Source organism: Malaclemys terrapin, chromosome 2, assembly GCF_027887155.1.
Source record: "Malaclemys terrapin pileata isolate rMalTer1 chromosome 2, rMalTer1.hap1, whole genome shotgun sequence".
NCBI lineage: Eukaryota > Metazoa > Chordata > Testudines > Emydidae > Malaclemys > Malaclemys terrapin.
In genome coordinates, this window is record NC_071506.1 from 157887558 (window position 1) to 157913283 (window position 25726).

General features: G+C 43.8%; 1 protein-coding gene across 1 annotated transcript in view; it reads right to left on the reverse strand.

Annotated features, from left to right (window-relative positions):
- Nucleotides 1-7854: 7854 nt before the first annotated feature.
- Nucleotides 7855-25726, reverse strand: part of ANKRD33B (ankyrin repeat domain 33B) — an 87348-nt gene continuing 69476 nt past the window's right edge. Inside the window, exons 3-4 of the mRNA XM_054019511.1 lie at nt 19550-19690; nt 7855-8935 (exon numbers count right to left, since the gene is read on the reverse strand). Coding sequence (XP_053875486.1) covers nt 8085-8935; nt 19550-19690 — 992 coding nt within the window. The 3' untranslated portion in view covers nt 7855-8084. The remainder of the gene's footprint in view (nt 8936-19549; nt 19691-25726) is intronic.

The following is a 25726-nucleotide window of genomic DNA, read 5'->3' on the forward strand; positions in this document are numbered from 1 at the left end:
CACTGCAGTAAGTCAACTTACCCCAATAGTATAGACAAGGCCTGAGATTGGTTTAATTTTCCTGAAGAAGGCTCAGAATTCAAATGTTTGAGAATCACTGAACTGGTCTCTTCTGTTTAGAGAAGATGATTTTAGTGGCAGGACAACAATTTTTTTTTTTTATTCCTGCCTAGTAAATAGTTGAAGAAGTCTGAGTTAAGAAGCCCATCGGGATTAGGTAACATTTTTTTCCTGAGGAATACTTTCCAGTAATAACAACGAGGAGTCCTTGTGGCACCTTAGAGACTAACAAATTTATTTGGGCATGAGCTTTCATGGGCTACAGCCCACTTCTTCAGATGCATGAAGTGAAAAATAGTAATATTAATTCAGCTGAAGTATTTTCAATCATTTGGAATTTAAAGATTCTATTGCAAAATTTACTGTAAAGTGTGCCTGCAATACTGTCAGTCTACCCAAGAGTAATATCAGTTAAGAGGCCCACCCATTTAATCTTAACTGAAAAGAAATATGGGATTAATATTTTTTTTAAGAAAAGCAATGTACTTTAAGAAACCAGTCATTTTTCAATAGGTTATTTATTCATGTTTCATGCTTTGTTGGACAGCTAGAATAGTGCATTTGTTTTTTGTTTGTTTGTTTTGACTTTATAGACATCTATTTTCAGAATCCTTTGGCCAAATCCTACAGTGTTTACTCTTAAGCAAAGCTCTTCATATACTTCAATTGGAGTTTTGCCTGCATAGAGTCCTAGAATCTATAATTCAAAAATGATTCCATACTACTGATGTAAAACCTAACAATGTTTGTCTTATTTTGACCTAATCTGTGTACATTTTCTTTCACAAAGGTACAACTTAATGATCAGATTCTGACACTCCTACTCACACTGAGTAGCACCTTACCCCATGAGAGATCTCACTGATTTTAATGGATCCACTTGTGGAATAAAATACTATTCATAATGAGCAAGGGTATCAAAGTCTGACCATAATAGCTAAGATGTAGTTCATACAGAAATAATCATTGGGAATCAAAGAATGGTAGAAATTTGAAAAAATATTTTTCAAATCTAAGAAAAGTGCCTTCTGAGGACCATGTCAGCACTCAAATGGGTCAGGAATAATGCTGAGAATTCTCTTTTAGGCAGTGAAACAAATTACCATGCAACTTGAAAATGAACTAGTTTGATATGAAACCAGCAACACTTATTATGTGTCTGTCTCCAATGGGAGCCACAGCAAAAGAAACAAGAATGAATCGACTGATTTTTATTTAATTCCATTTTCAGACAAAAATTAAGTCTAGAAAAACGACTATGTCTATATAAATATAACTAGAGGTAGAAAGAAGTGCTTATATACTGACTTATGCCAAGATCAGTATAGCACAAATTGTTTTGATAAAGCTCTATTGCAAATAGCCAGGGCTGGCTCTAGGCACCAAAAAATCTGGAGCCGGCCCTGCAGATAGCAGTCTAAGGTCAAACTCTCTTGATAGTACCCAAATGCAGGAGTAAATTTATCCTTTGTTTAAAACAAGTAGTAAATTTTTATTTGCCTTCATATAGTTAATATTAGATTTTTCATAAAGAGAGCCCAAGTATTGATTTTATGTGGAGTAGCATACTGCCTCCACTATTTCAGGTAAGATTGGTATTTTGTGAAAGAAATATTGGTAAGTTCAATTTTTTTTCACTGAATGATCTTCTGTGAGCACCTCTACAGAATACTGACTCGAAGTTGCATTCATGCCCCTCGGAAGTTTCCTATTAATATATAAAAACCCAAAAGACAGTATCACATCTATGTCACGTACCAGCACTTTTCTATGCAGAGTATCTTCTCTTAGCAAGTGTGAGGTTGGGGCTCCTTTCATGGGACAGAACTACCACTTCAGGGCTGTTAAGGACATGCATAGCCAAAGGCGTTGAACCACAGGTGACCGCAACAATTTCCCAGACTCTCAAGGGCCAAACTTTATTTGCATGACATGAAACTGACTAGTGCATTGTGGCCCAAAGAGACTGAAGCATGTAATCAATGCTCCATATCTATCTGAACGGCCTCCAGTTGGTGTTTATGATTGGTGCAGACCACACCTCTTCATTCAAGATGAGTGGTCACAAGCTTTATTTTAGAGCTTAGCAGAGAGCATTTTGGTTATGCCTGACAAAGTTATTTCTCTTTCTGTTATAATTATTTGTATTCCTAGTGCTCACTGCTGCAATAAATCCCCACATCAGGAACAATACTTCCCTGTGAATGACCACTAGGATGGAAGGGCTCCTTCCAGTGATTTTCAAAGATGATAATTAATTGATGCATGGAAAGGCTATGAAAACGGAGGTCCATAATTCATTATTAGCCATTGGGTTCAGAAGTGTGCATAACTTCCATTAACACATCAAAGTCTCCCAGACTGGCATTGGGAGGTATAAATTTTGCTGCATCCTAGGAAGGATTCACTCCAGGCAGTTGCCTTCTTTTCCTTGTGGTTCCCTTTGGCAAGGGCACCTTTAGTTTCTATCAGGGCACCATAGAAGTCTTGCCAGTGAAAGCTGCCGAAAGGATCAACTGAATTATTAAAAACAATGGGTAAAGGACCACTCAGAGTGACATAAAATGAAGCCCTTAATCATTAGACAATGAAAATTTAGCTATTTCTGCTGAAATGCAGCTGGGAATGCAGTTTTACAAGGGCAATCACAAAAACTTCCTAAATCATGGGCCTCATTCTCCACTCACCTTGGTATAAATTGGGAGTAACTCCACTGCAGTCACTGTAGTAAACACCAGTATTACACTGACCAAAGAGACAGGCACCTAAATTCTGTCTTTTCATCTACCAAAGATAGAGGCTAACTGAAGGATCCATTTGGAAATCTCAAGGATCAGGGTACAGTTGCAAGGAAAAAACTAAGACCATATCTTTGTGGGGCTTATTAATTTTTGGCCACTGTACTCCTGAGGTGACTGATGTTTTGTGGAAACCATTTGGAGTTTATACATATAGAAAACAGTCACATGATAAGCAGCAAAGGTGCCAACATTGCAGGGCCGGCTTCAGGCACCAGCCCACCAAGCTTGTGCTTGGGGCGGCACCTGGAGCGGGGCGGCGCGGGGCAGTGCTCCGGATCCAGCCGCCGGGGAGAGCGGAGCCACGGCCGGGCTCTCCGCCCTCCTCCCAGCGCTCTGGCCGCCGGGGAGAGCGGAGCCCCGGCCGGGCGCTCTGCCCTCCTCCCGGGGCTCTGGTCGCCGGGGAGAGCGGAGCCCCGGCCGGGCTCTCCGCCCTCCTCCCGACGCTCTGGCCGCCGGGGAGAGCGGAGCCCCGGCCGGGCTCTCTGCCCTCCTCCCGGGGCTCTGGCCGCCGGAGAGAACGGAGCCCCGGCCGGCTCACTGCCCTCCCCCAGCGCTCTGTCCGCCAGGGAGAGCAGAGCCCCGGCTGGACTCTCGGCCCTCCCCCCGGCGCTCTGGCTGCTGGGGAGAGCGGCCTGCGGCCGGGCTCGGCGCCCTCCCCTGACGCGCTCCGGGGGGTGGGGGTGTGTGTGGCAGCGGTAGGCATTTTTGCCAGGGGTGGCAAAAAAGCCAGAGCCGGCCCTGCAACATTGCCAGTTTTTCCAAATGACTCAGCCCATCAGCCTCAACCACGAGTTAGTGGGACCATCTCTGGGCAGGAGTGAATTTTCAATGCCCATTCAACCACTCACCTCTGAAGAGACAGCCAGCAAGAGCGCAAATTAGCAACAAATACAATTAACTTTTTTCTCATTGGAACACTTATCCACTAGGAGTTGGATTGAGACCACCCAGGTTAACACCTTTCATCCAGGCAAAATGGTAAGTACTAATCACTCCCACTGACCTGGTTTAAACTCATATTAGTGATCTAAAAACAAAAAGCAAAAACCTTCATCTCTGAAAAACAAGTACATGATTTTTAGCAGTTTTTAATTCTTTTAATTAAGCATCCATCTACATACATGCACAGCAAAGTACAAAGGGTTAGAAAATGGGCTGCATTTTCAGCCCCTAATTGTAACCTATTGTGCATTAATCCCTGAGAGAAAGTATGTCAGCTGTATCTCTATCATGAGTGAGAGTGCAAATTCATGTGTTCATTTTGCAATATTGATTGCTTTTGGGATACCAAATCTGTCTTTTGATACTTAAACTCGCTCTGCTCATTGTGAGCAAAAATCCACTGTACAATAGTTCATCAGTCCTATACTGTGTCTCAGGGAGAAATCCATCCTGGAATTCTTGCTCTGGACAGTTAAAAGGTTGTCACCTAATCCCCCCAAATAAAGGAATTTCAATATCTTCTTTTTAATCTTACATTATGCTCACATAAAATCCTGTCTTTTTATTTTTGCTTCCCTTTTAAAAGTGAAGTCTGTGCTTGAAATGAAATGTGCATGACTGCCAGGCTTGCAGGCTGAGATCCTGTGTAGAGCCAAGGTAGTTTAGACATGATTAATGCAAACTCCCTCCACTCTGAACTGGAAGGACCAGTTCTAATGTAGTTCAGTTGCTGGATGAGACACCACTGTGAGGGGTGACCTTATAAAAAGCCTAGCTAGAGAGAAAAACATTGCTTGACAGGTCCACCCAGGTTCTGTTGAGAGGAGGTTAATTAGCAGCAGTTGTGATGCTGTTATGATGTGAGCCCTAGTTTTCTAGAAGCTGGATTTTGGTCCATGGCCATTAGTGTTTCACTAAGAGTCTGATCAGATTGTGGCCATTCTATGTGCTATGAGGGAAGAGGACACAGGAGAACTTTCCCCTTTTTGCATGTTATGAAGGAGTCAGCCACAACGGCATTTAGGGACTGCTCCCTGCGAGCACCACCAAGCATGCTGTCCACCACAGCAGCGGCAGTGGGTCCCACTATGCTGTGGCCATGACTCTACCTCTCTGCACCAGCCAGTGAGACCAGTTGCTGTGAAGCATCATGCATGCTGCACCTTCCTAAGGAGCAACACAGCAACTTGGTTCCCCAGGAGCTGCAGATGGGATTGCTGGACCTCCCTGAGGCAGAACCCTTACCACCTTCTTGGGGCTATGTTAACTAGAAACGGCTGACTGACCCTAAGTGCAAAAAGCTTCCCTAGAAAGCGTTCTCTCAAGTGGATGCAAAAGAAATGGACAGAGTGTGATGCAGGAGAATAGGGGAGTGAGTCCCACCAGTAGTGCTGCAATGTCCTGATTGACTCTGAAGTTACTGAGGCCTATTAAATACTGCTAGCTCTTAAAGCTGCTTAAATGTGAAAACTTGAGAGCAGCAATAGCTTGTTTCCTGTCTTACTTCAATATATTACTGTTGAGAAGATGTGAAGCAAGATCTAGAGGGAGTCACATTCTTAGAGTCTTTGGGAACTGAGCCTTATTTGGGAAGGCTGTAATTGAGAGTACTGTAGAGCAGAGGTGGGCAAACTATGGCCTGCGAGCCACATCCAGCCTGCAGGACCCTCCTGCCCGGCCCCTGAGCTCCTGGCCCCTCCCCTGCTGTCTCCCCTCCCCCGCAGCCTCAGCTCACTGCACCGCTTTGGGCGGCGAGCTCTCTGGGGCAGCACAGCTGCAAAGCCACAGCCTGAACCGGTGCTCTGTGCTGTGCAGTGCATGGCTGGCTCCAGCTGGGTGGCGCAGCTGCCTATCCTGGTGCAGCCGTGCTGCCAGCCACCCATGCTCCAGGGAGCGCAGTAAGGGGGCAGGGAGCGGGGGTTGGATAGAGGGCAGGGGCAGTCAGAGGGCGGGGAACAGGGGGATTGAATGGGGGCAGGGGTCCTGGGGGGGCCAGTCAGGAAGGAGAGGGGGGTTTCAGTGAGGTGGCGGGGGCAGTTAGGGGCAGGGGGCAGTTAGGGGCAGAGGATCCGGGGGCGGTCAGGGAGAAGGGGTGGTTGGATAGGGCAGGGGTCCGGGGGGGGCATTCAGGAAGGAGAGGGGGGTTGGATGGGGTGGTGGGAGGCAGTTAAGGGCAGGGGATCTGGGGGCAGTCAGGGGACAGAGAGCAGGGGGGTGTTAACGGGGCAGGGTTCCTGGGGGGGTCCGTCAGGGAATGGGGGGGTTGGATGGGGCAGGAGTCCCAGGGGGGCCGTCAGGGGGGCGAGAAGTTAGGGGGGTCGGATAGGGGGCGGGGGGCATGCCACGCCTGGCTGTTTGGGGAGGCACAGCCTCCCCTAACTGGCCCTCCATAGAATTTTGAAAACCCAATGCGGCCCTCAGGCCAAAAAGTTTGCCTGCCCCTGATGTAGAGTGTAGTGAAGGGGGGTTACTTACTCATTAACATTTTAAGTAATATTCTCATTTAAGATCTATCTAGTCTTGAATGCAGAGTAATGCAGTGAAATGAACACAGAGCAATACAGTGCTTTTGAAATGGAAGGAAATATAAAAACATAGATGGATTATTTACTGTATGCCTTGCTGTTTTCTTTTGAATACTATTAACATTATCTTTCTACTGCAAGTAGCAAGCACAGAGCCCTTACCAAAGTTTGTCAGCTAACTTGCTATAAAAAAAAAATCTATAGAAAATTCCTAAATTTACAAGTGGTTTCCTATGCCCTGTACACTTTCTTCTTGATAGAACCAAAATAGCCTTAATAGGGACTGAAATAAACTCTGAGTTTCAAAAGGGCTATGTGCATACAGGAACGGTCCATTTCTGTGGCCATAAATGCCACTCACGTTCTAATGTTACAGCTAGGATTATGTGTGGGACTTAGGGAATTGCTCTGAAAGTCATAGGGCTTTGATGCTGGCAAAGCTACCATATGCAGCATACTTTATTAGTTTTATGGGATCCAGGAAGGGTATGGAACAATATGCCTGGCACGTTGCTCCTCATTTGCCAGTTTAAGAACAGCTTGGGTGATTCCTGCTGTGAATTTGATATTAAGAAATGGTTTCCCAAGGACTGGGATGGAGATGGTAGATACAGCACTCTCCATTTAGCACCCACGATGTACTATGTCAGACCCTCGCCAGGATGACTATCCTGGATTTCCAAATGCTGGTGAATGGACTGCCTCATATGACCTTTTTGATTATTTTCATAGCGTACTGCTGCACTCACTATCCTTGATCTACTTCTTGAAGGTAGGAGAAGACAATTTAATTATTTGAGTGATCATCTGGTCCTTTCTGGTTGTACGCTGGACCATTCCCAAGGGGCAAACTTAGATTTAGTAAAAGAACCTTCAACCATCTGATGATTTTGTAGGTAAATGCAATGATCCGAGAGTGGAGTAGCACATTCCCTGAGACAAAAGAGAAGAAGGTCGATAGCAAGTAAAGGAAAAACCGTGAGGGAGGAGGGAAATCTTAAAGTTGATCATGACATTAAAAAAGTGGGCCAAATCCGCAGCTGGTGTAAATGGGTGTCGCTCCATTGATGTTTACGGAGCCAGGTTGATTTACATCAAGTGGGGATCTGATAATCTCAGTTGTTGAGACACTGTATATATTAGATATGCAGCCATTTTTATCTTCAAAATAGCGTTAAGAATTACATTCATTCAGACAGTACATGTGTAGCATTTGATACCTTTGATGTCTTAAACTCTGGTTTTCAGAATTAAAATGTTAATCATAAAGTGCTTTACCATATTCAAAAAGATATACATTACATATAGCCCTGGATTCATTACCCTCCACCTACTGGATCAAGATTGTGGCAAACCTTAAACTCATTGTGGTTTTCATTATTATTACAAAGCACTGCAATTCATACAGTCCTACCGAAGGGGAAGGGAGAATGACTAATATCAAAAGCTGAAGCCCTCAATTTTATCCAGTAGAAAATGAACACAAAACATGGCTCTGTCATGAATATGCGCCACGAAGGCTGTTTCTCAGCTGTTAATTTTGGGAAAAAATCACCGCCTCAATTTTCTGCCAGTGGGCAAACAAACCATTTTTTACACTTCAGCCCCAAGAGTTCCTCACACTCCACCAGATACAGTCAGTGATAGCCCATGTGCTATTCCAGTGCCATAGGGCCATTATTCAGTTTAGTTGCCCCTACTTTGATGTGCCCAGTCTGTTAACAATGGAATGTCTGACATCATCCTCACCACTGAGTCATGTCCTGTTCTTCTGCGGAGACCCCTGCCTCACTTTCTGAGCCTCTGCTGCTTTCCTCTTCTCTTGTTCCTCTGCTTTCTTCCGCTCCTCCTTCAGCTCTTTGTATCTCCATTTGGGAATCTGTAGATAAGTGCCATCTTTGGCACTGCTCTTCCTCCTCACTTTCTCTGGTTGGTAGGTGGGTGGAGGAGCCTTGTTGACACGCACTTTGGGGATGACAAATCCTGGTCTCACACTGCTCCTTCTCAGTAGGTGCAGGGGCAGGAGGCTTGCTTTCCTTGTGACCACAGTGTTCATGTGAGCTACTGTGAGGCTGAGGGGCTGCAGACTAGCCCGCCGGTCCTTCTTTTTGGGGATCAACATGACTCTGGAGTTCTGAAATAATTTCTCATAGCTGCTAACGTGGTCTTTGTCCTGAGATCGGATATCCTGGGCTCTTTGCTTCCTAAGGATTTCCTGCACAGCCAGTGTGCGTTTCCCCACGCAGGGTGGGCTCCCTGGGCACACAGTCCTGCAAGATATGGCAATAAAGGGGCTGTTTAAACTTGTAGTCATCCTAACCATGTGGTCAAGGACGCCATCTTCTTCAGGGCCACAGGAAGCCCTGAATGACATTGCTGACCTCACACCCTCCGAAATCCTCTGCAAACAGTTTTTTGGTTCTGCGGCCTTGGCAAGAAGTTCCTTCATCTTTGGCCATTCTGACTTATACTGGTCACAAAACTGCTCAGGGCATGGCCTGTCCATCAGCCTCTGCATGAGGAAGGCTGCTTCTGATCTTCCTGTGTAACAAGCCCATTCCCGTGGAGTCATTCCACGGCTTGGGTCAGTCGCGTGGACATCTGCCCCTTAAAGGAGAGAAAGGAAAAACATTTGCCTTTATCGGTTATACAGTGCACACTTCAACTCCCACTGCCATAATCAAAACTGAATGAAGCAGGGATCCTGTCAAGAAAAATAGTATGTGATTATGTAATTGAAGACTGTATCATAATGCACACACACAATTCTGGAATTTCCTGACTTTTGAGTGCTTGACTTTGCAACTTTATTGTTTTTAATGTAGTTTTCTTGTATATAAATTCCTATTTTTAAACAGCACACTGAAAATAAAAAACACAAAAATAAAACAAAAAACACCACACAACCCATGTGGAATCATACTGACCCCCCACATTGGTCACAAATAGGACCGAAACCTTTAGATCCACAGCACAGACCTCTGTTCACTTGAGCTAATGGAGTAACTGGTAGCAATAGCAGACTGTTTTCCTATATCTGGACCAGTCATTACTGAGTAAAGAGACATATAGCAATGGAAGAACCCCTTCTGTCTCTGTAGTAAATGTCTACACTACAGCAGTGCAGGTGCAGTTGTGCCACTGGAGCATTTCTGGTGTAGACATACCCTGTGTGACAAGGAGGAAGATGGTGCTGTTCACTGTGATAGATAAAGAAGGGAGAAGGGAGAAAGTGGGTGATAGATCAGAAGCTCAATTTTAGCCATGTTAAGTTTCAGCTGATGGCCAGACCCCACAAGGAGACGTCAGAAAGATAGGCCAAGATGTGGTTAGGATGGAGGGAGACAGGTTGCAAACAGAAGTAGATCTCTGAGGAATCTATAGAAAGGTAATAGCTAAAGCCATGGTTGCAGAGAAGATCATCAGAGACAGGGTACAGAGCAAGAAGGGGAGGGGGCGAAAATGGAACTCTGTGGGACCCCACCAAAAGAAGGAGAGGGAAGGAAGAGGAGGACCCACCAAATAAGACACCGCAGAAGCAGTCAGAGAAGCAGGAGCAGAAGCAGGGTAAGGACAATATTTTGAAAGCTAACAGAGGACAGGATTTCAAGAAGAATCTGGTTAACAGTAATAAGAGGTCAACAAGAATATGATAGAGTAGAGGCCATGATGTTTGGCCCCGGTCTACTCTTCATCTCCCCATCAGCCTGTCTGTCTCTGAGCCCCTATTCTCTTCCCCTACACCAGCCTCCTCTTCCTTCATCTTTCCCCCTCTCAGCCTGTCCCCTTAACCTGATTGTCCCTGGACCCCCAACCTTTCCTCAACCCCACCTGTGCCTGCACTCCTTCTCCTCTCCAACTTACGTAGGTCTCTCTAGGAGTATAGGAAATTGCATGGGAGTTGTTTGTTTGTTGTGTTCATACAACATACATTTTAATAGTAAGCCTAGGGTGGGAATGATTTATTACATAGGACAGGGCCCCCAACCATGTACTGTGGATTCTGAATGTGTTTAAACTGGCCCTGCATTTTCAGATCAAGTTTGCTGATGGCCAACCTCCCACGCACACTTCCCCTCCACCCCCAAAACCACACACACAAAAAAACAAAACATCAACAATTCCAGGGCAGATCGTCCAGCCAGACCCGATGCTAGGGGAGGTGGCTATTTCTGATATATGATTAAACAGGTTAACCAATTTGTGAGGCCATCTCCACTTGGATTTGTTTGCAAAAGGCAACACAAACCCAAATGTGTTTGCCTCCAGATATATTCCAGATGTAGAATCATGGAAGAGCTGTGCTCTGTCTCGAAACCACAGTCAAATACACTGTTTCTTCTTACTCAGATACATTTGTCCAAACTGATCAGAGACCATTTACAAGGGTCCATTGAGCTCACCATCGTGCTGCCTCTTCTATGATTTCTGGTTCTATCAATACAAATTGACACATTCCCAGCTCTTTTTGGAGCTATATCTCACAAAAGAAATCTACCAAATACAGAAATCCAAATCTTTTAGCAGCATACTCAATGCTGATTTTATGTCTCATCTAATGAAATCTTGTTTGACACAAGATCTTTTTAAGATGCTACTGACTTACTTTGCAAATCCAGAAACATTCCTAAACAAATTCCTCATTCAACAAAATTTCTAGGGACTTTACCAATTGGATCAGACATCAATATTCAAGCCTTTTTTCAAAGGTTATGGCAGTCTTATTGAACTATTTGTCATTCAGATTTAAGGCTGGTCTAACGAGTCTTCTTTTAGAAAATGTGTGCATTGCCCTTAGTCCTCATTTTCTTCAGATTAAATCATGTCCCGAATCCTGTTTTTCAAGCAACTAATTTGAGTAGCTGTGTCACTTTGGGATATTAATATTATATTCAGTTAATGAGGTTTCATGTCTCAAGAGATTGTTATCCACAAAACTGACATCACTGCTGCTGTGTTTGTGCTGGGCCGCCAAAGCATCAGAGTTCCAATTAATCAGAATTTCAGACCTCTGAATAAAAATGCCCAGGGTACTATGAATTTTTTTTCATTAAAATCCAGTTGTAAGTCTTACATTTCCTGCATTGCTCCTTTATCCTATCTGATTAGTGACAGAATAGACAAACAACTATGGGTTTCTTCTCAATGTATGCAAGTCTGTTAATAAGAAGTAGGATCTAAAATTCTGGTTAAATCTGCATCTCTTCTAAAAAATACCAGCCCCACTAAATAAAGCAGCATCAGGACTTTAATTAAATGGAATTCTCAAGGAAAACTGCACCCATTTTGCTCAGTTTAGTAATATGAGAGTGCTAGAGTAAGTAGAACTCTAGTCAGGTCAACTCTGAAGCTCTCAGCCAGGCAACACTTTCACTTTCAGGGTTTGGCCCTGTGGCCATATACTATGAAATGTATTATTTAAGGTCCAGATTCTGCTCTGTTATACCAGTATAAATCCGCAGCAGCTCCAATGGTTTCACTGGAGTAGCACTATTTGGCCCTCCATTTTTAATCACAATTGGCATTTCTGCATGTCTTCTGCTGGAGGTGGTTATCTTGCTAAGAAGTGATATCAGTTGTGACCTTGGCAGTGTAGCAGCCCAAAGGAAGTAACTGCAGAACGGTAATTAACCTGCTTTACCATTCATTTTACATTCCAAAAAGTACATTCACATTTTTTAAAGATTAAACATTATGGCCAAGATTTTCCAAAGTGACTAGTGACTGTGGCTGCCTCAGTATTTTGGTTCACAACCTGAACACCCCGACTTTCAGAAAGAACGGCCACTCTGAAAATCGGCCTCCAATCATTCATCACATTTTTCCCTTCAGTTTCCCCGATGCGACTTCTATACCCAGTACTAAAGCAGGTTGGAAACTTGGTTAGTCTCCAGTACTGAACTCTTGCATTGCCAGTGTCACAGGTAATAATACACTAATAATATCACTAATACATGTACACAGTAAATACCTTCTGGTCATGATTTACAGCAGAAATTACTCCATAGTGCTTTGATCATCCTCATTATAAGGTTGGCTGTCACAGGGCGAAAGATCCCTTTAAGAGGAAGCAGGGTTCAGGGCACATGGAATGATTACCTGCTGTCCAGTTGGGCTTAAGGGAAGGCACCTGGGCCTTATAAAGAGGGAGACGGCTGCAGGTACAGGTTGGCAGATGCTGTAGACACAGCATGGCATAAGGCTGCTGCAGGGCCCTGAGTCCTGCAGGAAGACACCAGCAGGAAAGCCTGTGGAGAAGGCCATACTCCAAACAACAGGTGCTAGGAGGGGAGGAAAACAGACCCTCAGAGAGGAAGGCTGTGCCCATCTTGGAACTGGAGCAGAAGAGTGTTTGAAGTCTGAAGGGAAGCCAGACCCTCAGGGAGGAGGAGCTGTGACCATCTGAACCTGGGATGAAGACTTTGTAGGTTTAAGTTCTATTTTGAAAAACTTTGTGCAGGACTTAATAAATTGGCCCCGGGGAGGGGAATGAATATCTGTACTGTGAGGACTTTTTGAGGGGCCTGAGTGAAGAGGAAACTGAGGCAGCCCTCAGCAAAGCCACACTTGGCCAGCAGTGGGCACTACAGGGCAGGCACCCATTTACATTGGCATACTGGGCTATAATCTACAGGCAGTGGTTTTCAACCAGGGGTACACAGAGGTTTTCCAGGCGGTACATTAAGTCATCTAAATATTTGCCTAGTTTTACAACAGGTCACATAAAAAGCACCAGCGAAGTCAGTACAAACTAAAATTCCATATAGACAATGACTTGTTTATACTGCTCTATATACTGAAATGTAAGTACAATATTTATATTCCAATTACATTATTTTATAATGATATTATAAAATGAGAAAATAAGCAATTTTTCAGTAATAGGTTGCCTATACACTTGTATTTTTATATCTGATTTTGTAAGCAAGTAGTTTTTAAGTGAGGTGAAACTTGGGGGTACGCAAGACAAATCAGACTCCTGCAAGGGGTACAGTAGTCAGGAAAGGTTGAGAGCCACTGATCTGCAGTATTCTGTACGGGGAATTCCACTGGCATCAGAAACTTCACCCTTCTGTCCTGCAGTGGGTCTAGTGGCAAACTCTTTCTCACTCACATATACACGTGCACATAGGGGACATGTCACCATACCAACAACATCCTTTGAAGCAATGATACCACTTTAGTCCTATGGGGCAGAGGGGAAAGGGAAAGTCATGATAATAAAGCAAACATGGAAAATCATGGAATCCATGGCTTTGAAGAACGCCATCACAAAATTTCTTACAATTGTTTTCTGATTACTTACTTGCTTACTATTCAGCATGACTAGCAAGCTTCAGGATTTACAATGCACTACATCTAAGCATAGCTGAAATTGCCAGTCTAAAAACCTCACAACACTGGACTTAATGATGTAAATACATCTCAGTAATTTAAGTGTGGGGAAGGGGTCGGTCAGAGGAAGATCTTAAAGCTTCCTGGCTTTCAAATGTTTGAAAACTTCAATGGTCCTTTAACATAAGCTACTTGTAAAACTATTCTTAAACAGTTGGAAAGTATGGAAATGCAAAGCTAAGGTACCCAAATCATTACCTTTCCCTTGTACTCTTGTATCCCTACTGTATTCACAAGATAAGCTTAATCCTGCATACTGCACATTTTCAGCATTAACAATATGATACATATCCCTGCTAGGCTTTACCTTACTTAACAAGTCACAGGAAAATTTTCCATCTCTTTCCTGTTTGAACTCTGAGAGAGCTAGAGACACCAAACTGAAGCCAGAGATTCCCAGGGTTAACCTCCTAGGTATGCTCCGAAAGACACTTTGAATTGACAGATCACTAAAACACTGTAACTCTTAGGATATATAGGTAATAACTCATTTGCGTGCATGTTTGCTTGCTTTAATCTGTAAATAACTCTCATTTCTTTTTCCTATTTAGTAATCCTTTAGATAGTTCATTACAGGATTGGCTACAAGCCTTGTCTTTGGTGTAAGATCTAGGGTAACAATTGATCTGGGGTAAGTGACTGGTCTATTGGGACTGGAAGCAACCTGAATATGGTGTGAATTTTTGGTGAAAATGACCATTTATCACTAATGTCCTTGCCTGAGTGGTAAGATAGACTGGAAAGGCCAAGGGCACTGTCTGTGACTCCATGGTAAGACTGTTATAGTGATCCAGGAGTTCAAATTTGGTACTGGCTCGGTGAAATCTAATTATAGACCATGCCACCAGTTTGGGGGGGGTCTGCCCTGAAGTTGGTACTCTCAGTATTGAGCTACCCCAGACAGCATGACATATGGTATATCTACATTTGAGGTGGGACTGTGATTCCCAGTTGGTATAGATGTATCCATGGTACCTCTGCTCAAGCTAGCATGCTAAACATATCAGTGTAGCCAGGGCACCACGGGCAGTGACTTGGGCTATCTGCCCAGCATGTATTCAGGGGGACCACACGGCTAGCCCAAGCCACTGCCCGTGCAACCCCAGCTACATGGATGTTTTTAGTGCATTAGCTTGAAGTCTACATGAGCTGGGAATCACACAGCTGCAATGTAGATGTTCCCTCGGGGTAAAGGGCTATCAAATGTGTGAAGGGTTCTTAATGAGTATATGTGCAATGTTCTTTCTGGGGAGTTGCTAAGTGTGTGACTGTGTGCCAGGATCTGAATCTTATAGTGCCAAGGACCAGTGTGAGTGTGTGCATATTGAGGCATTGCTCAAAGAGGGTAGAGGGAAGGTGGCAAGTCCTTTAATAGTGTTAGCTGGAATCATGGCGGGTGAGAGTGACTCCTTTACTGGGTTGTAAAAGGAGGTGAAGAATTTGTACATTTCCGCAACTGTGAGGCTGGCAGAGTAAAGGTATTTGTGTTAATGGGGTGTATTGGGGCACTGCTGAAAGAGCATGGGCATGACGACATACTGCCAAGCAACCTTAACTCTGTGTTAACATAGTTCTTTGCCATTGAATTTCATAGTTTTTTTTTTTTTTAAACAGGAAAACATATGGTGTTGGTAGGAGTTAGTGGTCATTTAGACAGTTGTACATATCCTGTCCTGCGACTTGCATACTGAGCCAGCCCACTCCATGTAAATACACACACACTAGCTGGGCCCCACCAGCCTTGCTTCACCACACATCCCTAGTCATGGCTCTGATCCATTCACTACATTTCCCCCTCCAACTTGGCCCCTCTCCAATGCTGTACACAGGCACCCCACCACAAGCAGGGAACTCATCTCCCTGAAGTCTTCACTCCCTGGCATACAAACATTTCTATTGTTGTTAATTCCACCCCACCTCCCACAGCCTGGCTCACATGCAGTACCTGGAGTGAAGGCCAACTATATGACAATGAAATGGCGTTTCTGGTCATGTTGCTGAATGGTTGGAGGGTGGGGTTTGTGGCAGGGCCAGGAAGAGAAATCACAGACAGGGTTTCTGCTCCACAATACTGACAGTTTTATGTTTGACAGAAAGTATTTCTATGCCATACAGCATATATTTTTCAGTCAGCTAGGCACCTTCCAATTTCTCAATGAATGTTCTTCTAACACTTAGTCATAGCAGTCTTGGGGTGCACTGGCAGGGCTGGAGGGGATTAAGCTACAGGAAGGTTTGGCTGCAAGGGATTGGGGCTCAGAGGGTTGGGATGAATTGGCAGAGCTGGGGGTGCATGGGGATTGGGATAGAGGGGCTGGGGTGCACTAGCAGGGCTGTAGGGTGCCATGCCTCCCTCATCTAAGTCCCCAACCTTGTCTCCCCTACCATCCATCCCCATTTATTTCCCCTTCCCATAACCCCCCTCCTCTTCCCGCAGCCCCAAACCGCCCTCCCCCACACCTCCACCCCAAATCTCTTCTCCCAGCAGGTATACCAATGTTTAATTCCCCCCCCCCAAATCCTTTGATTACATTTCCCCAAAAAATGAAATTGCCACCCAACTCACAAATTGTAGCAACCTCCAGCCATCAATTCAAACCTCCTTTTGTCTTAGGGCATGGCTACACTTGCAAATGTAGAGTGCTTTGAGTTAAACTAGTCTTTGTAGAGCACAGTAGGGAAAGCGCTGCAGTCTGTCCACACTGACAGCTGCAAGCGCACTGGCATGGCCACATTTGCGGAACGTGCAGCAGCCACAGAGAGCAGTGCATTGTGGTAGCTATCCCAGCATGCAAGTGGCTGCAACATGCTTTTCAAATGGGGTGGGGTGGGGTGGAGTGTGACAGGGAGTGTGTTGTGTGTATGTGGGGGGAGAGAGTGTGGGTTTTTTGGGAGCTGAGAGCATGCCAGCATACTGTCTTGTAAGTTCAGAGAGGAGCAGATCTCCCCTTCCCGCCCGCCCTGCCTCGCTCTCTCACACACAGCATTCCACAGTAATGGTTTGCTTTGATAGCCACATTCCTGCAGTGATTCCAAAACAATGACAAGAGTGGCCACTTGACTTAAGGGGATTATGGGATGTCCAGAGGCCAATCAGAGCGCAGTAATGCAACACCTCATTCACACTGATGTCCAGGCGTTTCATCCAAGGCGCACCAAGCGTTATGCTTCTCGCCGAGGTGGATTACCAGGAGCGCTCTAGCCACGGAGTCAGAGCGCTCTAAGTGCCTTGCCAGTGTGGACGGGTCATGAGTTAGGGCACCCAGGGCTGCTTTAATGCGCTCTAACTCGCAAGTATAGCCAAGCCCTTATGTGCGGGCTTGTGATTAACTTATCCTTAGTTATTTTAATTGAAGGGTGAGTTCACAGCCCTCAAAAGGTCTGTGATTCATCCAGTCAGACCCTCTCACTGTAACAGTACAAGGCAGCAGAAGTAAACTGGGTTGGGGGGGGGGATTGGCTGTAATTCAGGAACCCTAGGTTAGATGACCCCAAATTTGAATCACTAATGCTACTCAGTGATCCTGTGAGACACACCCTTTCACCACATTTCAAAGCAATTTGAATAAATGTTCAGATTTTAGAGCACTTACAGGAGCTGAACTTTAAAGCATATAAAATGTTGGGAATAGAAACCGTCTAGCCATTTTTCTGCATTGGAGCATGAACAGTTCTCAAAATGTACATTTTCTTAAATACTGTTCTCAATTTGTGTCCCCCAGAGATTTAGTGAGTGCCATGTACTACCTTGGGTAAACCTCAGCAGACTGAGATCATTTTGACCTGCACCACATCAGTAGTTTGATCTTTAGCTCGGGGGGAAAAAATCCACCTAGACACTTTCTTTTTTAAAATGGGTATTTTTTTCAAGGCTTATATTTCTGGAACTCTGGGCTTAAATGAGCCCAAATTTGGGTCATTAGCCCTACCTGCATATTCTTGAGGCACACTAAATTTCAAAGAAATCTGACTAAGCATGTTGATTTTAGAGGACTTAAAAAGGTCCACCTTTAAATAGATGTCATAGTGCAAGCTTAACTATAGCAGTGCTGCCATACCACAATAATAATAGTAAATGAGTCTTGTAATAAATAAATCACATTTCAAAATCCATGCAGAATGCAGTTATTCCAATCTGCTCTTTGTAATTAAGTGGCTATAACAATATATTTTCCTTTCTCATGACTTGATGTCAGTTTAATAGGATAATCAAGGAAAGTGCTTCCTCCTTCTCTGAAATACACATTATAGAGCCCTAGCCTACACAAAAGAACATGCCAAACATTCTATAAATTGTGCTTAATGGCACAAGGTTATATGTACTCAGACATACAAGGGATGCAGGGTTTTTATTTTATTTAGTTTTTTACATGATCCACTGTATAATGATTGCTCACAGAGCAACAATGCCACATAAGAGAATGTCTACACCAGTGGTGGGCAACATGTGGCCTGCGGGCTGCATGCGGCCCGTCAGGTCAATCCGCTGACAGGCTGTGAGACAGTTTGTTTACATTGACCGTCCGTAGGTATGGCTGCCTGCAGCTCCCAATGGCCGCAGTTCACCATTCCCGGCCAATGGGAGCTGCAGGAAGCGGGGCAGGCTGCAGGGACGTGCTGGCCGTCGCTTCCCGCAGCTCCCAGTAGCCGGAACGGTGAACGGTGGCCACTGGGAGCTGTGGGCAGCCATTCCTGCGGACGGTTAATGTAAACAAACTGTCTTGCGGCCCACCAGCAGATTGCCCTGACGGGCTGCATGCGGCCCATGGGCCGCAGGTTGTCCACCACTGGTCTACACAGTCTACACGCGCCAGCTGTAGACTCAGGTTCGTAGGACTCGGGCTACGGGGCTGTTTCATTGTTGTGTAAGCTTCCAGGCTCAGGCTGGAGACCAGGCTCTAGGACTCTGAGGGATAGAGGATCCCAGACCCTGGGCTCCAGCCCAAATTGGAAGTCTACATGGCAATGAAACAGCCCCACAGCCCTAGTTCCACGAGCCAAAGTTGGCTAGCACAGGCCAGCTGTGGATTCTTCTTTGCTGTGTAGACATACCCTAAGAAGGAGTTATATCTAACTACCATACACAGCTTATCGTGTCTTATTATTTAACATTAGGTGGCTTTATAATTCTGGACACATAGTTATCAGATCGTATTTTAATATTGTATCATATTCATAGTATTTGAGCTGTGTGAAATGAAACTCAATATCACATCAAAACTTCTAGGTTTTCTTATAAAGTCAAAAATCATCCCAAGTTTTTCAAATCTTTCAGGCCCAATTTTGTAGCAATGTATCTGGTCCCATATTTTACCAAGATTAAAAAGAAAAAATTACTGTACTCTACTCTTCTAATATTGTAAGAATAGATAGACTGTTGGTAAAGCATGGCCAAAGGAGATCTGTGTTTTGTTCCTTAGTTTGCCTCAAACATGCGGTGTGACCTTGAACAAGTCATTTAACCTTCCATGCCTCAGTTTCCCCATCTGAAAAACTGCAGATAATACTACTTATCTACTTCTCATGGATGATGCAAGTCTAAACCAATGAATGCTTGTAATTTCCGTTGAGATGCTCAGATGGAAATTCAACAGCACTGTAAAGTACTATTGTAACAATAATAATAAATAATAATAATAATAATAATAAATAAATAAAACTGCTTCATGTCTCTATTTACAAGACATTCAGAAATTGTTTTCATTTATATCAATAGCTCCACCACACCTCTCAATAAAGTAAATACTGGAAAGGCCAGCTTTTCATTGAGTTACTGCTATCTTATTCAGAGCAAGAAGTACTGATGAAGCAAATAATTTCACATACCTGCCAACATTAAGGCTCTGACACATTCAGTTCGGCCTTGCATTGCAGATTTCATCAGTGCTGTGAATCCAAATACATTCCTCTTCTCAATATCAAGACCAGGAAAATAGTTCAACAAGTAGTTTGTAATGGTTATATGCCCTGTAGAAGGATAAAACAAGGGAGAGAAGAGTTATCACTACAGAAAAATATTAGAGTTAAGAATCACTCTGAGGTTTAGACTGCTTGAAACTTTTAATTGATCACTACCAGCTACCAAATATGCAAGCCATGGCTACTTAATACTATGCCACTCTCACATCCCTTTTCACATGCTGCAGTCATTAGCATTTACTCTTAAAGTGTCTTGATGGTCTGACAGGAGCCTGGGAAGAGGAGCCTGGAATTCCTGGGTTCTAATCTCACCTCTGACATTGACTCTGAATATGGCTTTCCCCTCTATAAAAACTGATGTACATAACACTCCCACCTCGGGGGTTGTTGTGGGGAATAGCTAAGGACCATATTGTGGCATGTCATAGTAAGTGGGGCTACTATGTGTCCCCCAGTTCATATTGGTGGGAAGGGATAGGGAATGGGTGGAGCTGTGTGGTTCCACCACCTCCAATGTGCCGGCCAGCATAGCGGCACTAGGGGATGTAGGCGGTGCCAGTTACAGGGCTGGAATGGGGGAAGCCAAAACACAGAATGCATCAGGGGCTACTATTAGGGCAGTGCAAAGACATCCTGCCCCATACACAGGGCTTGTGGAAAAACCAAACTCACCCCTAAAACCCTTTGAAAATGGAAGGTCTGATGCAAGTGTGAAGTTCTTAATTGTACACACATATTTTTAAAGAACTGGACAAGATACTGCCCTGGAGATAGGCAGACAGCTGGGTCCTTTTCTCTAAAACCATGGAGTTTGATTAATGTCTGGTTGCACTAGGCAGTCAGAGCTGAAAATCTCAGCAGAACTTTGGGTGAGTTGATATTAGACAAAGGGATTATTTGTGTTCTTTTTTTGCTCTTTTTCACCATTTCTTTCCTTGCCTGGCTGTGGAGAGGCACTAGGCCACTTATTAGCAATAGGCCAGTGGGGCTGCTTTACTGGCTTCACAGTAATCAATGTGACTGATGTTCTGCTGTCAAGTTTTACTCTCCAAAAATGGCCATTGCTGCCTTTCATTTCCTTTGGTTTGTGTGCCAGTGTCACTGGTGTCAGCAGGGATATGCAGAGCACTGGAAGACTATCACTGGCTAAAATAATAAGTGTTAAGGAGCTAACAGCCTGAAGACCAATTAAAACATCAAGCCTTTATAACTGGACTAACAGAAAATGACAAACATCTAGTGCCATTATGACTTATTCAAAACAGTTTTCCCTTCACTTGTCATTTATTTTATGATGGTTTGATAGTTTGTATAATAATGCAGTCTGTCAGGCAGCTGGAACAATCACAACTTAACTACTGTGAGCTGTAAAAAATGTTCTGTCATCTCACTCGGCAGTCCAGTTGGATATTCTGCAATGCATGGCTGTCAAGTATATCCAGAAATGTTACTGAAGCAGATTTTAATTCAGACAGAGCAATTTTTAAAATAAATTTGTTGCAGCACATCTGGTGCAGTTTTCATCGGCAGTTGTTTGCACCAACACAATCCTACACTTCTTCTGGAAGGCAGGAAAAGCGAATATTTTGCCAGTTAAATGGTTTTAGATGCATCTGTAGTCATAGTGTTAACGATGTTTTCAGTCTCACCCTTCTCTGAGATTTGCCAAATCCCACCAATCTATTTGTTTAGCTGGAAACTTCCTTGAAACTCAAGCGATTTCACAGACAACCTAAAACAGTAGTTTAAACTGTGCGAGAATCAAAGAAATTGAAGCCCAAATGCATAGTGGCCCTGCACCTAAGTGTCATCACTTAGTTCAGTACAAAACGAGTGCAAACTAGGAGAAAAAAAATTCCAAATTAGAGTGGCAACGATTTATACTCACTTTCAGCTGGGCCCATAACATGAACAAATGCCCCAATTCTGCTCATGTTGCACTCAATGGCAAAACTCCTATTGACTTCAATGGGAGCAGAATCAAGTCACAAATAAGACAATGAAGACAATTAACACTAATGGAATCTCTGTGCAAAGAAGGTTTGCAGGACTGGCCCCAGAATGCTCAGTTCCTCTTGATGGGTAAGTATCCCTCTGCCTAGCCTGAAGGCCTCAATGTAGCAGAAACACTTCTTTTCAACCAGGGATGTCTAGAGAACATCAGAATAGTGAGGACATTTAAAACATCAGCATTATATACAAATAAATGATTTTTTTAAAAAAAATCTCTATGTTAATTACGGTTAAAGATGCTCTTCTTTATGTTACCAAAGATATAAATACAGATTGGGCTATTTGACACAGATGGGGAGTGGGGTGGAGGAAATCATAGTCAAAGCTCCCCAGAGAATTGGATCTAACTTCAAGTGAAGACAAAAAAATTGCAGCAAAGTAACAAAGAAAATTAAGCAGAGCTGTGTGGAACTCAGCTGTTCAATATCACAGGGATTCATGCAAACCTCTTCAATTTCAATCCACTGGGGTTTATGTACCCTGAGGTTTGCTTCAAATTTCGGGTTCAAAGAAACACAAACTCAAAATAAAACAGTCATAAATGCCAAATTTCACCTTATTTTGAGTTCAACCTGTCATATGGTTTTGATACAAAGCCATGAATTTGGTTCAGGTTCTCTTGAAACATTCACCAGTGTTTCAGTGAACCTAGGTGAACGCTAGAGTTTGTACCTAACCTGAAACCAGGTGCGTATTGTGTGATTTCAGGTTTGCTACAAAAGCTTCATGAAGCGCTAAGAAGAAGTTACCATGGTAATATTTGAATTGCATGCTATTGCTGACTATTAATGACAGATGTAAAGTCTGATCCATAGTGGCAGTAACCTTGGGCTGCTATACATACAGTAGTTTAGTGGGAGTGGGAGACAGTCACAGCACTTAGAAGGTGTGAAAGGGGATTGTGAATGAGGAAGTATGGCACTAGGAAGCTGCAGAATGGGGAGAAAATATTTTCCAACATCAAAGAGTTTGTTGGTCTGTATGCTTGGTGTACCTCCTACCAAGGATACTGTGCTCAGCATATGGTATGCAGTTCTTTGTCCTGCGTGGGGGAAGGGGTATGTGGTGTCACGAGTCCCCCTCCCCTGATTTCTGCCAAGGTGGGAGTCTGGCTGAGTGGGACATGCCAGGGAAAGGCACCAGCACCAGCTTCTGTAGCAGATGACGGGTGGAAAGCTAATATGACACCATTTTTTAAAAGGCTCCAGAAGTGATCCAGCAATTACAGGCTGGTAAGCCTGACTTCGGTACCAGACAATCTTGTTGAAACTATAGTAAAGAGCAGAATTCTCAGACACATAGATGAATGATCTGGAAAAAGGGGTAAACAGTGAGGTGACAAAATTTGCAGATTATACAAAACTACTCAAAATAGTTAAGTCCAAAGCAGACTGCGAAGAATTACAAGGGGATCTCACAAAACTGGGTGACTGGGAAAGAAAATGGCAGATGAAATTCAATGTTGATAAATGCAAAGTAATGCACATTGGAAAACATAATCCCAACTATACATATAAAGTGATGGGGTCTAAATTGGCTGTTACCACTCAAGTAAGAGATCTTGGAGTCATTGTGGATAGTTCTCTGAAAACATCCACTCAATGTGCAGCGGCAGTCAAAAAAGCTAACAGAATGTTGGGAATCTTTAAGAGAGGGATATATAATAAGATAGAGAATATCATATTGCCTCTATATAAATCTATGTGTGATGCTCTGTACCTCAGGGGAACACCCAGCACCCCCATGTTCATGTAAAATGATTGTGTGGTATCCAATGCAAAGTTTGTCATGTTAGGTGTCTTCAGAAGGCTCATGATGCACTGAGCATTGTTGTTACAGTAATGTTATAGGTTATAATTTCACGTATGTAATTATGAGGCTGACAATGTATCCTCATGGCTTAAAATAAGCCCAGGCAAAAACTCTCCAAGAGCAGAGAGGCAGTTCACACCTCATTAGGGCACGTATAGGACAAACCCAGCCCAGCCTCACAGGAACAAAGGCCGCTGGCCTGGGCAGCAACAAAAGAATCTATTGGACTCTTGAAGGAGTCACCCCCCCTTCCTTTGATCAATTTGGAACTGCGATGAGGTAATTCTCACCTGACTCTGAAGGGAGGGGGGCAAAGCCAAGAGGGAAGAAAGGACATGATAAAAGGGAGAGACGTTTGCCATGCTCTTCCTCTCTCATCCACCTACATCTACAGACACCACACCAAGCGACTGAAACGCTGATCAAAGGGGAAAGCCTGGCTGATGACCAACCAGCCAGCCTGTGGTGAGAAGCATCTAAGTTTGTAAGGACATTGAAAGTGTTAAGCTCAGCTTAGAATGTGTTTCGCTTTTATTTCATTTGACCAAATCTGACTTGTTATGCTTTGACTTATAATCACTTAAAATCTATCTTTGTAGTTAATAAATTTGTTTATTCTACCTGAAGCAGTGCGTTTGATTTAAAGCGTTTCAGAGACTCCCCTTGGGATAACAAGCCTGGTACATATCAATTTATTTGTTAAATTGATGAACTTATATAAGCTTGCAGCATCCAGCAGGCATAACTGGACACTGCAAGACGGAGGTTCCTAGGGTTGTGTCTGGGACCGGAGATATTGGCTAGTGTCATTTTGTTGCACAATCCAAGGAGCAGCTTACATGCCAGAGGCTGTGCGTGAACAGCCCAGGAGTGGGGGCTCTCACAGCAGAGCAGGGAAAAGTCTGGCTCCCAGAGTCAAGGATTGGAGTGACCTAGCAGATCACCAGTCCAGATAACACCAGGGGAACGTTACACCGTGGTATGCCCACATATTGAATACTGTGTGTAAATGTGGTCGCCAAATCTCAAAAAAGATATATTGGAATTGGAAAAGGTTTTGAAAAGGGAACAAAAATGATTAGGGGTATAGAACAGCTTCCATATGAGGAGAAATTAAAAAGTCTGGGACTTTTTAGCTTGGAAAAGAGACGAATAAGGGGGGATATGATAGAAGTCTATAAAATCATGATGGGTGTAGAGAAAGTAAATAAGGAAATGTTAAATTTACTCCTACTCATAACACAAGGACTAGGAGTCACCAAATGCAGGCAGCAGGTTTAAAACAAAAAAGGAAGTATTTTTTCACACAACACACAGTCAACCTGTGGAACTCTTTGCCAGAGGATATTGTGAAGGCCAAGACTATAAGAGGGTTCAAAAAATAAACTAGATAAATTCATGGAGGATAGATCCATCAATGGTTACTAGCCAGGGTGGCAGGGATGGTGTACCTAGCTCCTGTTTTGCTAGAAGCTGGGAATGGACAACAGGAAATGGATCACTTGATGATTACCTATTCTGTTCATTCCCTCTGAAGCACCTGGCATTGGCCACCGTCAGAAGACAGAACACTGGGCTAGATGGACCTTTGGTCTGACCCAGTATGGCCATTCTTATGTAAATAGAGGAATGTCTATACCGTATAAGTAATCAATCATAGCTTAACTCGTACATATGCCAAGCATATTTTCCATGAAGTGTATCAGTGCCCTCAAAACATGCTCTGTGACTCACTTTATGCCTGGCCTGGGTAGTCCACTAGAATGTCTTTTCTATTTGGTTTGAATGTGGCTGGTACAATGGTTTTGGTTGGGGCTTCTAGGCACTGCTGTACTACAATAATAATAAATAATAATGTCAGCAGCAGCATGTAAATTCAGTACACTATATGCAAAGGCTCCCCAGGCTATCTTTATTTAGAAATTATTATTTTCCATCCATGCTTTACAAGGAAGGTAAATATCATTATCTCCATTTTACAGATGTGGGGACTGAGACAGGAAGGTGGAATGACTTTCCCCAAGAATACACGTCATTTAGGTCTCCTGACTTCTAGTTCGGGGCCCTAACCACTGGATTATGGCTGCCTCATTGTTATTTCTTCATATAAGTAGGCATGATGTCCAGAGGTGCTGGAACAATTTGTATAGTGGGGGTGCTGAGATCCATTGAACCAAACTCTAAGCCCTGTATATGATGGAAACCACTTCAAGCCAGGGGGTGTGGCAGCACCCCCTGCACCCCTAGTTCCAGCACCTA